The following is a 13,969-nucleotide window of genomic DNA, read 5'->3' as shown; positions in this document are numbered from 1 at the left end:
TATTTACGTTCCCACGTCAACGCCCAAATTGTGTTTATCCATTCACTATTTTTTCTATTACTTTTTTGACTTTGTTTTTCCCTTCGTTTCGTCGCTTTCCCAAACATGCAAAAGACAAAAAATTTCGCGACGAAAATCAAATCCCCATTCTTTTTTTAATTATTTTAATCAAGTTTTTTTATGCTTCGTCATCTTTTCTTCATTTATTTTTCTTGGAATCTATACGTTGTTTGAGATTGGAAGAAAAATGTCATGGATAAGAACGGCTGTTAGTAGAGCCGTGGAAGTAGGCGGAAACAATAACCTCAGACGCACCGTATGGAGTGTCGCCGATTCCGTCGTCCAACATGCCGGATCCGCCGTGTTCGGTGGTGCCAGGATGATCCATAACCGCATTGTAAGTTCATTTTTCTTTTTCTTTTTTTCATATTTGGGTTAATTCCACCAAACTATGGTGTAAATTCTAAATTGGTGGAGTTTATTTGACGTAAACCAGGCTGCTAGGAATATGCAGAACCTTCGAATAACAGTAAAGAGGCTGGAAGAAGTATCGGTATCATGTAAAGGAGTTGAAAGGATTCAGCTATTAAGACGATGGCTCGTCGCCCTTAAAGAAATCGACAGATTACTCAATGATCAAAATAACAATAACGATGATAATAAAAACATTAGTATAACTATTAACAACAGCGACACTACTAATGATAATGACAAAAACAACGTTGATCAGTTTTCTTTCGAAGACATCAAGGATTCTCCCCAAAAGCCATCTTTGGTCGGTAATCCTTTTGTTTCTCTCTTTTTTTTCTTTTTTTACTTCTTTTTAAAATCTTGTTTTGTGGTAATTTATGCCTTTGATCCCTCTATAATGCTCAAGTTCAGACTTTGATCCCTATACTTTAATTTGGTTTGATATGATTTTATCCTTTGATCCTTCTATAATGCCAACCAAGACGGCTTGACTTAGTTTTGGATGATTGATTACAGGTATATTACTATGACCCAGAAGTGGGGGAACCAATGAATTTTCGGGAAGTTTTTCTTTACAGTCAAGCTCTTGAAGGGATGACGTTGTCAATGGTAAGTCCTTCATGATTTCATGCTAAGTTTCCTTTTGTTGTTTGCCTTGGAAATGACTTTAGTTTACGTTGACGGAATAGAATTAATGGGACAAGTATGGTTTATGCATCATAGCCACAAATTTGTACTTGGATTATCATAAAAAAACTTTATAACAGTGTGCTTAGTATTGTTTACAAAGTATATTGCGAGAAATAAATATGGTCATTGGGATGGAGGCTTTTATAAAGGAATTTATTAAGTTGCTTCATCGGTTTGTCATGCACATGAACGAGCAATATTTGGTTCTAACATAAGCCATTTATAACTGATTTTTGCTCAAAGGAATGATCATCTTTAGCTGGTCTGTATAATATATACGTATCCAAATTCTAAATTGTTCATTGAATTTCAAACCATTCTTATTAGATTCCAAAAGTATCAATATTGTATTAATAAGGTCTTTCCATTTGCATAGCCATCATTTTAGGCGTTAAATGCCAATTCACATATAATGTGGAGCATTTTTAAAATGGTGAATCTAATTGTAAATACGTATGTACCTACTACATAAATAGCTTATATTTTATATGTAAAATAATGGTGTCAATAAAATTTAGGACTATTTTTTAATGTTTTATATTCAAGTTATTTATACAGTAGATACACATGTTTGCAATTTGGTTCCCATAATATTTGAGATGAGATTGTATTTAACGCCCAAGCTAATGATAGTTAATATTGATACTTTGAAGTTTCAATTAAAATATTTTAAAGTTTATGGACTAATTTAAATTTTAAATAATGATTTGGGGATGTTTGGTGGAATTAACCCTATATATATATATCGTACTGGTATTCATATAGGAGTTGGGGTATATGATTATCATTTCTGAACCAACCAGAAAAACAAGTGCTTGGTGGTTTTTGCACTCTTATTAGACGGCTGTGGCATTATGATTTGGAATTTATTTTTTCTGCACTTTGATGTAACTTTGTATGCTTTCGCATATTTGGGCTTTGTATTTGCTGATCGATTGAATTTAACCGCAGGGTAACTCTTTTGTATGACTCAGATTCTTGAAGTACCAAACGAGGAAGAGGTTTCACTATTTATGGAAATACTTAGGTGAATTTTCCAACTCTTTCTTGTTGCTTTTGACTGTTTGCCTAAGTTAATCGCTTAAAAGGTATTTTCGGATCAATAAGAGAACTGTTTAGAAGAATCATATTTTTTTTTGTCTTTTAATTCCAAGTAAGATTCATTGGTTTCGTCATATACAGGATCTGTATTGCAGGAGGGAAGGAAGTTCATGAGACAGTAATGAGCAACATAATGAACTTAGCAGTGGCTTTCTCAAACTATGTGGAGGAAGTATTGGTAAGTACCTCGCATTTATGTTATTAAAGTTAATCTAACATACATACATGCATGCATACATACATACATACATACATATATAAATAGATTCGTTTCATTTTTCCTTAACCTAACATAAATATAATCTCGCCGTTATTCTTTCTCTGTTACTTCTTGCAGGTAAAACGAGAAGAACTGCTCCAATATGCTCAAGCTGCAATTAAAGGGCTCAAAATAAATGTTGGTCTTGCAAGGTGATTAATGAGTACATAAAATATATATGTATGTATTGGTATGTTTATAATGTTTAATTCAAACGTTTCTCTGATTACATAGACCTGTCAATTAGAGCCATGTTATATGTATTTGATACAAGTATACATATCTAAGTATCTTGAACCTTAAGGGGTTATGATTCTTGGTTTCTTGTTATAAAGCTTATGAAAACCCAGGTGTGAAGATTGATCTTTCTATTAACATAATTTTTTATTGTGTAATATGGATCTACTATCATTTCTTCACATGTTGAAAGCAGTAAACAATTCTAAACATGGTATAATGATATAAAAACCTTATGTAATCTTTTCCCTCCATTTGTTTGTGTCTGCTATCAGAATAGATGCTGAAGCCTGCAGTCTAAAGGAAAAACTTGGAGAAATGAAGGCACTCCAAAACTCTTCAACTCAAGTCCATGAAGATTTTTTTCAAAAACAAACTACTGCAATGATAGAGGTGAAAGCTTATAAATTGTTCATTGTAGATCTCATAAGTCAAATAGTACTCAATATCTTATGATTCAGTAAAACTGAAGGTTTTGGTCTTTCATTGTAGGCTCTTAAAGAAGCTCTTGGCCTGGTCAGGTTATATTCTAGATTGGAGGCACTGTTACTAAAGAAAAAAACTTTAAGCAATGGGGATACTCCACAACTTCATGCTGAAAAGGTACATTTCTTCCACCTTATGCATCTCTCACTTTATATTATATTATATTATATAGCATTTAATGAACTGTAAAGTGTTAAAGTGACGCAATTCATCGATGGGTAAGATACTACGACTTCTCTGAGCCACGTTGTGCTGGCATTGTGCTCATAAGCCTGTATTTGTCCTCTCTGGGCACCCCAAATCCTTCAAAGCTTTGTCACCCAAAGGTACACCTCCTCAAGTTCGAACCCAAGGTCTCCCTATGAGAATCCTTTTCAATTATGTCACAACTTACTGACCAGCAAAGTACTACCATTTTCTTAGGTCGCATTGCGTTAGGGTCGTGCCCTTTAGATGATATTATCCTTTTTGAGTGCCGATCAACCCTCAAGGCTTTATCATCTGAAGGTGCAACTTCCTAAGTTCGAGCAGAGGATCTCCCCATACGGGAGTCTTTTTTGCAACCATGATATCATTTTACCTACAAAACTGGCTTATGAGCATGATGCGGTTCAAGAAAGCGATAGTATCTTGCCGATCACTGAGACGTGACATAAACAAAATTTTTATTAACCAGTGACTCTTGTGGAAATGTCTTTTCAATCACATCTTGGAAAGATCTGTTTGGAAAACCAGTTAAGTCCATTGAAAGGTAAATTATAGATTAGCCGTTGAAAGAGAAGATACGAACACCAGTATGATGTGATGGAGTTTTGCTTACTGTAAGTATTAATTATGTTATTATCATATATGGTTCATTTTTGTGGCAGGTTGATAAATTAAAAGTTCTATCAGAATCTCTCAGTAACTCAACATCAAAGGCTGAAAAGCGCATTTTGGAGCAAAGGTTTTAAGTGGATCATAACTTACCATTTCCTGCTTGGAATATTTTTAATTGGACTGAAATTAACCTATCTTACTTGAACTTAAGTATAAGTGTTCAATGGTGATATGTGTCTAACATAGGTATGTTTAGTTCTAAATTCCATATATTTATAGGGTTGTTGGAAGATCATATTCTCACTTATCCAAAAATGTGTCAGATACGAATGTTGAATATCTATAGTTGAAGAAAAAGGATAATTGCTAGTTAGATTCTTGTTATCATTCAACAGCAAATGTAACATTCTTATATGTGTGAAATAAGGCGAAGGCATTCATACATTATGTGGAAAGGCTTGTGAGTGTTTGGTTGCATAGAAATTTGTGTTGTTTATTTTAGCATTCCCTCTGTGTTTGAATCAGGGTTCAGAAAGAAGAAGCGGTCAGCTTTCGTATTGCTAAAGCTAACGAAGTGAGCCAACAAGAGAAGGTATTAACCCTTAAGGGAAACTCTTTACTTTCTAATTGCAGTATCAAATATGAAATTTCATTCTTTTTTATCTACAAGAAATATGAAAGATAATTGGTATGAAATTTCCCAGGAACTGGAAGCTGCGATTCAAGAGCTTGAGAAGCAAAAAGATGAACTTGAAGCTGAACTTAAAAAGGTTTTCTTCAATACTTGAAAATGTAATTTATAAAGGAAAAAAAAAATGAAAAGTGGAACACTTGGGAATGGGATTACGAGATGGCTATGAATTTGGATCAGGTGAATGCATCACTTATCGCTGCTCGTGTACGCCTTCGGAATGCAAGGGAAGAGCGAGAGCATTTTGATGACGCCAGTAACCAGATTCTTCTACAACTGACATCAAAGGTATATTTGCTATTTAAGTAGTAAATATGGTTTTACAAGTAGAACTATCTATCTGTCTCCCTACCGATATTCATAGATTTGCCTTGTGTTTCTTGTGTTCGTAGGAAGAGGAAATTTCGAGATCTATTGCTTCATGCCGAGTAGAAGCAGACGTGGTTAATGCCTGGATTCATTTTCTAGAAGATACATGGTTTCTGCAAACCACCTTCCATGAGCAAAAGGAGAAGCAGGTTAAGTATGTAACAAATTTTATAACACTTACAATAACAAGTTTAGGCTATAGAACAGAAAACTATAATTTTTAGATGGTTAATTCAACCGTTCAAAACCTGCATCTATAAATCCTTCAACCATTGCAAAAAATTAGCCCACTCAAATCATCGATAACCTTGATAAAAATTTGTGGTCAAGAGGTAAGGGTAAATTATAATTAATTATTCTAAACATCAAGTATTTGAACATCTCAAATTGGACCATTCAAATTCGAACTAACCTATTTAACTCTTTAACTATTTATATAAATTAACTAAAATTTTTGAATAATTTAAACTATTTAATTTAAATTTGAAATTTTAATATTTTTTTAATGGAATAGAAATTTATTCATCCCTAATCTTTACCATGTCTAATCTAAAGTTTTAAATGATTACTTAGAGTTTTGATTTTTTTCCCATTTTAATTTGCTAGTGGTGAACTAGAGAGATATGGGGAATATTTTGTGAATTTGGTCACTCACCTTCTATCTGCTTACAAGGTATTTGCTCTGCTTACAATCTTATCCATGAAAGTTGCTCAAAACTTAGCGACAAACAGTAATTGTCATTCATTTCCATGGAATCTGTTGCTACATATTTTCCTCATTTTCATTCTGTTTCTATCCTATATTAAGGAACAACTCAGGCCCTCCCTATCAAGAATTTGGCAACTGGTGGAGAGCTTGAGCTCAAGCGAAAGGTATAATGCTTTGTTGGTGAAATTCATAACTTAGTCCTTGAACTTTCTCACTTTATTTAAATAAACTTTCCTACTTTTTGTGCACATGAATAAGCTCTTAATTTTTTAACTTGTATTCTAATAAATCCTTAACATAAACCAACCTTCCACTTTAAAGGATAAAAACTTATTCAACTGTAAAAAAATTATAAAGATTTATAAAAAAATAAACAATTCATGCTTTTCACGATTTATTCTTTTAAAAAATCAGGTCAGGAGAAACAGCAAAGGATGAATCTCAAAAGCTCCTAACCAAAGAAGAAATCTTGAAGAAGAATATCTTAACCTTGAATCCAAAGTATGTATCATTCTCATCCTGAAATATATATTATTTATATTTATTTATTTGCAGTATGCAAGATATCAGTTTTATCAAGTTAAGAAATTAAGGCTAATTTGATCGGGTATTCTTTTAAATTGGTCATAAACTTTAATCAAGTTTTTAAAATATCAATATCATATTAATAAAGTTTTTTTTTATCAATTTACTCATCTGTTTGAACGCTAAATGCTAGTCTAAATATAAAGTGTAGAATATTTAAAATACAAAGATTAAATTATGAACACTTATGCACCTATCAGATGAACAGTTTGAGCCAAATGTTAAAAAAAGTAGAAGACAGCGTCATTAAAAAGAGAGCTGTTTCCCCTCAAATCTAAACTATAGATGCAATAAGTACACTTCAATTATATGTTTAAAATTTAATTATGTGTTCTAATTCAGATTCAAACTAACACCGAATTAGAATATGAAACATAACTTCGGGAATGTATGGTGCACATAATTTTGGTTTTCATTTTTATTTCAGTTTGTAAGTACCTTTAGTGTAGTGGGTTCAATGAAAACACAGATCTATTCTCCAAATGAAGGAACTTACAGGTAAATAAATCTATTTTAATTTCTTCCCTTTGAATGTGTTGAACTATATATTACATTTCATTGCTTAACGGGAAATGAGTATGATACAGGAAAAAAGATGAAAAGTTGAAAGAGCTATTTGATGATCTTGAAAGTATAAGGGAAGAATTTGAATCCATGGAGAGACCAACTTTAGAACTTGAGAACCCAATCCTAAACTCACACTCACCGTCCACCCCAAAGTCGCAGAAAAGTCCCTGGTCGCGATTAAAGTCTTCCTTAAATAAAAAGGATCAAAAGAAACTGAAATTCGAGTTGGAACAAGACGAAGATGAAGAGAGTTTAGATTATGAAACAGATGAAATCGTAGAGTGGGAATATGATGCTTTCGAAAAGGACCTAAAACCCACCAACTAACCAATTTTTTGCCTAATTTTTCTGGTTTTCGGTCTCTTTTTTGAAAAAAAAAAGGTTAGAAAAATCTGTGTAAGATAACTCGTTACTTAAGCTAGAGAAACTCATAGTTCCTTGTATTTGTATATCAAATGTTGTGGTGTATATTCTTCGATTTTTTTATATATACTTAAATGTATAGAAATCGCTTTTAACAAATGTAACTTATGTATTTTTCTTTAAATCAAGCTGTTCGTCAAGCTCTATGATTCTAGTAATTTCCTTTGTAATATTTATTTTATGTTTATTTGGTAACAATTCACAAGTAGACTGTGTAAAATCATTGATTGTGCCTGTCAGATATTCTTACGCTGTTCAAAATCTTCTTATGTTGCCTAGAGTAATTTACTATCAAATTAACAAGTAGAAAGTGTAAAATCATTGATTGTGCCTGTTAGATATTTGTTCAGTTGTAATTGAATGATATTACTACTAGTTATAACAAAGATGGCACCAAAATTGTTTAAACAATTTGAAATCTTCTTATGTTTGTAGGGTTTGCCTAGAGAGTAATTCATTATCAAATTAACAAGTACAAAGTGTGATTTAAGTTTAATTCACTCACCAAGATGAAACCTTGCTATTATAGTTCTATCTAAATCATTCTCTCTCTAAGTCTTTTCCCTAAAAGCTTAGTTGTAAATAGATTAACAATTCAATTTACTTACAAAACGCACTAAAAGAATATAGTTCTTAAATGAACAAATAAATTGTTCTCTCACTATTCTCTAATAACCTAAACAAGCCACCTATAAATAAGCATAAAGTGACTTGTTAAATTACAATAAATGTGAATATCAAATTTCACAAAATATCCCTAAATAAATCTTCAATAAAGAGTACAACAACAAAGATCTTCTCGTCATAAAACACAATAAAATCAAACCTCTTATTTATGTGAACTTTGATCATATTGAAAGTCCCCATAGATAATCAATTAAAAGTCCAAAGAATTTTGATCAAAACATGCCAACCAAATAAATAAAATTATAATACTTTACGAAATGTTCCTTAAGTTGCACTTGGTAGTTGTAACTGATATTAACAATCTTCCCCTTTGGCATTTTTGAACAAAAACAAAACAACACATCAAGCAAAGAAAATTAAGTTGACACTCCACTTTAATCCATCCACTTAACTATGAATTTAACTAATTATTAATGCAAGATAAGAGAGGTATTAACAATCAAGAATCATGGCATTAACACATAATAAAGATAAGGATATGACAAGTAATAAGACATCACAACAATTACATACCTAAAAAGTATAATATATCAAAATCCATATAACCCCCCCCAAAAAAAACTTCAATAACAATAAAATAAACATCAACAAAACCAACCAACAAACTATCCACCCCTGAACTTACTCTCCACCTTTTTTTTTTTTTGGCTTAAGAATTCAAAGGCTTTAAAGCTCTTGAGCAAACATATCCAACTTCTACTAATGAGCTTGAGTTCTTAATTGTTAATGAAGCTTCAATTCTTGCTCATGATATTGGATACATTTGTCCAAATAGGCTATTTCTTCTTCCAAATGTTCTATCATCCATGTTTTATGCAACATTTGAAACTTTGGAAGAGGTTGAGCTAATTGCAAGTGGAGCAACAATTGATGCAAGCTCATCATCATTATTAATATCATCAATAGGAGCATCCAATTTAATGTCAACTGCACCATGCTTCCCCTTCTTTGACACTGAGGAGTACTTTAACTCAAGCAACACAACCGCATAAACTTCAGCATTTTCAACTATGTTTGGCTTCTACTTCAAGAGGATCTGAAAGGCGAGGAAAGGAAAAGGTGCAACGATTCAATTTTTAGTGGTATCGAAAAATAAGATTTCAAAACCCTGTTTCCATAAACCATATCTGTAAGTATAAAAATATTGAAGATTGGTCGAATAATTTTTTCAATTAAATAGTTAATTAGGGTTCAAGGACTAAATTGTAAAGTCCAATCGCTATAGAGCTTTAATTGACAAAAGGCTTGGAATTGAAATAATAATTAACCAAAGGTCCACAATGGTAAATAAATCATTTACCAATAGAAGATAGTGCGTTATGATGGAGTATTCAACTAATTATGATTAAAGGACTAATTATCTTAATTAAATTATGTTTAATTTAATTAATTTAGGTTAATTAAAGTATAAAAGATAAATATAGTGGAAATTTACCATCTTTCTCATCTATCCCACTGTCCACCACTGTTAAAGTGAAAGAAAAACTCCCCAAGCTTTGAAAACTTTCGGCCAATGATTTAGGTATGAAATTCAAGTCATTTTCTTGTAATTTTTATAAATTTATGGTCATGAGAGTTTGATTTTAGCTAGCCCATGTACCAATTTGATAAACTGTTAAAGTTTTAGAAAGTTGTCATTGTTGATTATTTGAAGAATTAGGCTAAAATTTGATATATTTTAAGCTTAGATTATGAAAATGATTAGATTGTAAAGTTAATCTAGCTTATTTGTTTACTTTGTTACATCGGGACCAAATTGAATAAATGTAAAACTTGTTGTGAAATTATGTTAGAAATAGAAAGTATAAGGTCCCTAATGAGAATATATGAAATCAAATTTTAAACTAAAGCTAGGAATAAGAAGTTATGCTTATCCCGAGCTCAAGGACTAAATTGAATAAAATATAAAATATGAGGAGAATTGAAAATAAAATTATAAAGGATCATGCATATCATTGCATAGTATGAAAATATTTACTATTGATTGGTTATATAAAATAGTGGTATAGATCAAGGTTTAGCTCAAAATGGAGATAATAAGGGAAAGGCTAAAATTGTGGATTAGTCCCTGAACAATCCACTCGTTTTGGTGTTTTGAATAGGTAAGTTCATATAGAACTTATTAACTCATTTGTTTTTGTATGTGTAGTTGTATTTAATTTGATATATAAATGTATACTAGTAGTTTAACACATATGGGTAGAACGGACTGAATTCAAACAATTGAGAAACTACAAGGTATAAATGTATGAAAATTATTAATTATAGGAATGATAATGAAATATGTGTAATTGAATGCCATGGGAACTTAGTAAAAGCTTAGGATATGATTGACATGCCAATAGGGTTATATGCGCTCTTGTACATGGATTATTATAGATTATAACGAGATCTAGCATTTATTACAGATTCTCGGGAAATATAATGAGATTTAGCCTTTGTTGCAGATTCTCGGGGTAATATAATGAGATCTATCCTCTATTGCAGATTCTCAGATAATATAATAAGATCCAACCTTGTTGAGAATTCTCGAGTAATATATGACATAGGTTTAGCCCAGACAGCTAACTTGATGTAACTTCAGCTCGGACGAGCAACTTAGTTCACTCATGTATCTGGTTTCATTTCACTAGAGTTCCATCAGACGATATATATTTTAATTAAAAAGGGGAAAGCTTGAAAATGTATTAAATATAGAATGGTAAATGCTTGCAAGTTGATATGTGGTAAGTAATTAGGTGATGTTATTCATGATATGTAAGTGTGTTTAACCTATTTGGATGTTAATATTGGCATGTGACTAGGTATGACATTATGTGCCAATGATAGCCAAATTGTATACCAAAATGATTGGTAGTTATCATACTTTTAATTTATCAAGGTAAGCATAATATTTCCATTTGAACTTACTAAGGATTTGTATGCTTACTCTAGTTGTTTCTTTACTTGTAGATCATAACCTTGAGGAACTTATCGAGTTGGATCAGCGTGAAACACACACTATAAAAAGACAGTAGTGCTATATTCATTTTGAGTCCAAATATTGTGACATGTATATAAGGGTTAGTGTGCAAATGGTCATTTTGGATGGTTAGTTATATGGCAATTATGAACATGGTTGATCTTGTGTAATAAGATTTCCTTATGACTTGGTTGATGCATGATACTAGTGTTGTCTAATGCTAGTAAAAATGATGATTGTAGTCTTGTATGATTTGGAATATTAAAGGTTGCAAAATGAGGTGATTAGGGTAGCTAAGTTGATGAATGGTTGGAAGTGGTATGATTAAGTGTCATGCTTGAAATATAAGTAATGTATGTTTTGTTTTGGTTCATACCGAGATCATATAGGTTTTTTATGCACAAAATGTATAGGTATGTATGTGTTGGACTTGGATGGAATAGTTTGACATGGTTAGGTGGGTAAATTGTAACACCCTTCACCCATCTCCATCACCAGATTAGGGTTACGGGATGCTATAGAACAAAATAAAACAAAACAGGCTATAATAGATCAAACATTTCATAAATTGATTAATTAAATTAAACTCAATCAAAATCATGTCATTTCATAATTTTTTGATGTTAAAATAAAGATATTTAAGCTATAAAAAATTTAAAATAAAACAGGGACTTAATTAAAACATTTAAGAAAAATAGGTAAAAATGCTAAACAAGGTTCACATGGCCGTGTGAAGCCATAATACATGGCCATGCCGACCAACTGTGTGCAAGGACTCAAGTCATGTAGAGAAGACACACGACCGTGCCTCTAGACCATGTAACAACTTGTTACCGCATGTGCCAATTTGAAACATAAAACTCACATACCACATAGCTGTGCCATATAACCATGTATGGCACATGGTCGTGCGTCAGGCCATGTATCAGCCTGTGTGCACCTAAAGGTCACTTTTCCAACAAGTTAACCAAACTAGATTCTCTTAAGCCACAAACAACAAGATGCTAATGTTCAAACCTGCTCGAAAACAAATTAAAACATGCCAAAAAATCAACATATATTCAAGCATCCTAAGTGCCTAACCAATATGCCATAAAAGGAAACTCAATTCAACAATTTCAAGCTAACATACAATGCCATTCAAACACCATTCAATATCCATACACAATTGGTATACAATAAACTAATATTACCAAGTAAGCTTATGCAAAATGAACCAAATTCACTAAAACATTTACCAAGCACATTGTCTCAAAACATAACATCATCAAAACGTACTACATTATACCATCCATGTCACCATTTCCATACCTTAACCGCTTTCACATTCATCAATCATAATTTCAGAAGACTTATACCTATCCTTTAAGTCATTTTATCTTATCACATCCAAAACTAACCTACAAGACATGATCAAAGTCGTTCATATATATATACCAAAAAGTACCAACCATATTTACATAGCCAAAAATCATATCACAACTTGAACAAATACATATGAAATTTAAACCACCTACTACGTTCCACTTATAACCTAAACCAAAACGATTAAAAATTTTGTTGAGTCGTTGAACAAATAGTGTGAGCTCCGACTTGACTTGCAACCAACCAAAACTTCCGATAATCTACAAAGAAATCAAACATAATAGACGTAAACAAATAATTGCTTAGTAAGTTCGTATTAAACTTAAACTTTAACTTAAAGTAAATGATGTAACTTAGACATTTGACAATTAATTTCAGAATCAAGGTCATGAGTTCATTAATTGCCTATACACATCATAAGTCTCACAAGGTTAGTGATTTCATATATGAAACATGTAACTTTATCATGTCATAAAACATATACAAGTAAACACATTCGGTACACAACTCAACCTTCACATATCCATTTAACATTTCACATTTTTATTTCAAGTATCCATTTTAAATGTTCATTTCATATATCCATGTCATATAACCATTTCGTAGAACCATTTCATATATCCATTTCCACCCGATGAACTAAAATGAAATAACGTTGGATACACAGGAACAATGTTCACACAAGCTATGACAGTAAATGCTCACATGAGTTGTGGGTCGAGATGTTAAGCTACACGATGATGCTCACACAATCTATGAATAATCAGCAACAAATGCAGGATCTTAGCCATCGGTAAGACATCCAAGACTAGCACCTGAAACGGTAATAACCCTAAAACATGTCATTCGTATCCTAAGCATTCACAAGGTTCCTATAGGGCATGTTTCATATCCATATAATTTAATTTTATAGACATTACTTCATCACATGAATTCATCTGTATAGTTTTCCATTTTCAATCATAACCTTTAACTTTATTATCACTGCAACTTAGTCCATTTCATCACTTACCATATATCAAACAAATATATCCAATCACAACATGCATATATAGTTATTAAATCACAAGAACAACAAATAATTTGTTTAATCAATAGACGAACTTACCTAAACCAAATCTGCAGCAAACACAACATCGATGATTACTCTGCTAACTTTCTTTTTTCACGGTTATTGCCCGGTTGATTTGTTTCTTGATCTAGACAATAATTTTAATTCAATTAACCATTTTAAATAACCTAAACAATTAAACTTATGCATATAAATCCTTTTGTTAACATTTTACAATTTTACCCTAAAATTTCACCTTTTATGCAATTTAGCCCTTATATCAAAACTTCTAAAATTTTCACAATTAACCCAAAAATATTAGTGTTGAATTCATTATGGTCCCTTTACAGCCCCTAAACAACTGAATTTTACAATTAAACCATGGAAATTTCAAGATTATAATAATTAAGTTCTTAAATTCAAAACTAATTAAAACTACTTTACAAAATGTTCCTATTTAACCATCAAGCACATAAATATATCAACTAACTTCAAAA

The 13,969-nt window shown here is 31.7% G+C and overlaps 1 protein-coding gene across 5 annotated transcripts; it reads left to right on the top strand.

Annotated features, from left to right (window-relative positions):
- Positions 1 to 96: 96 nt before the first annotated feature.
- On the top strand, positions 97 to 7,082 carry LOC105767436 (uncharacterized). Of its 5 annotated transcripts, XM_012586968.2 has the most exons (18): positions 97 to 397; positions 497 to 775; positions 988 to 1,080; positions 2,136 to 2,188; positions 2,344 to 2,440; positions 2,600 to 2,673; positions 3,034 to 3,151; positions 3,251 to 3,361; positions 4,114 to 4,190; positions 4,589 to 4,655; positions 4,768 to 4,833; positions 4,935 to 5,042; positions 5,147 to 5,277; positions 5,730 to 5,796; positions 5,932 to 5,996; positions 6,247 to 6,333; positions 6,845 to 6,915; positions 7,005 to 7,082. In XM_012586968.2, exons 1-17 carry the CDS (start codon positions 248 to 250, stop codon positions 6,849 to 6,851), a joined length of 1,650 nt encoding a protein of 549 aa, XP_012442422.2. In that variant the 5' UTR covers positions 97 to 247; the 3' UTR covers positions 6,852 to 6,915; positions 7,005 to 7,082. The 5 variants fall into 5 exon arrangements, with proteins under 5 accessions (XP_012442422.2, XP_052482182.1, XP_052482181.1 ...); XM_052626222.1 differs by lacking the exon at positions 5,730 to 5,796 and having other exon boundaries at positions 5,943 to 5,996; XM_052626221.1 differs by having other exon boundaries at positions 5,730 to 5,996.
- Positions 7,083 to 13,969: the final 6,887 nt, after the last annotated feature.

The sequence above is a fragment of the Gossypium raimondii genome, chromosome 13 (assembly GCF_025698545.1).
Source record: "Gossypium raimondii isolate GPD5lz chromosome 13, ASM2569854v1, whole genome shotgun sequence".
NCBI lineage: Eukaryota > Viridiplantae > Streptophyta > Magnoliopsida > Malvales > Malvaceae > Gossypium > Gossypium raimondii.
The sequence above is the reverse complement of the archived record's forward strand: the minus strand, read 5'-3'. Positions and strand labels throughout refer to the sequence as shown.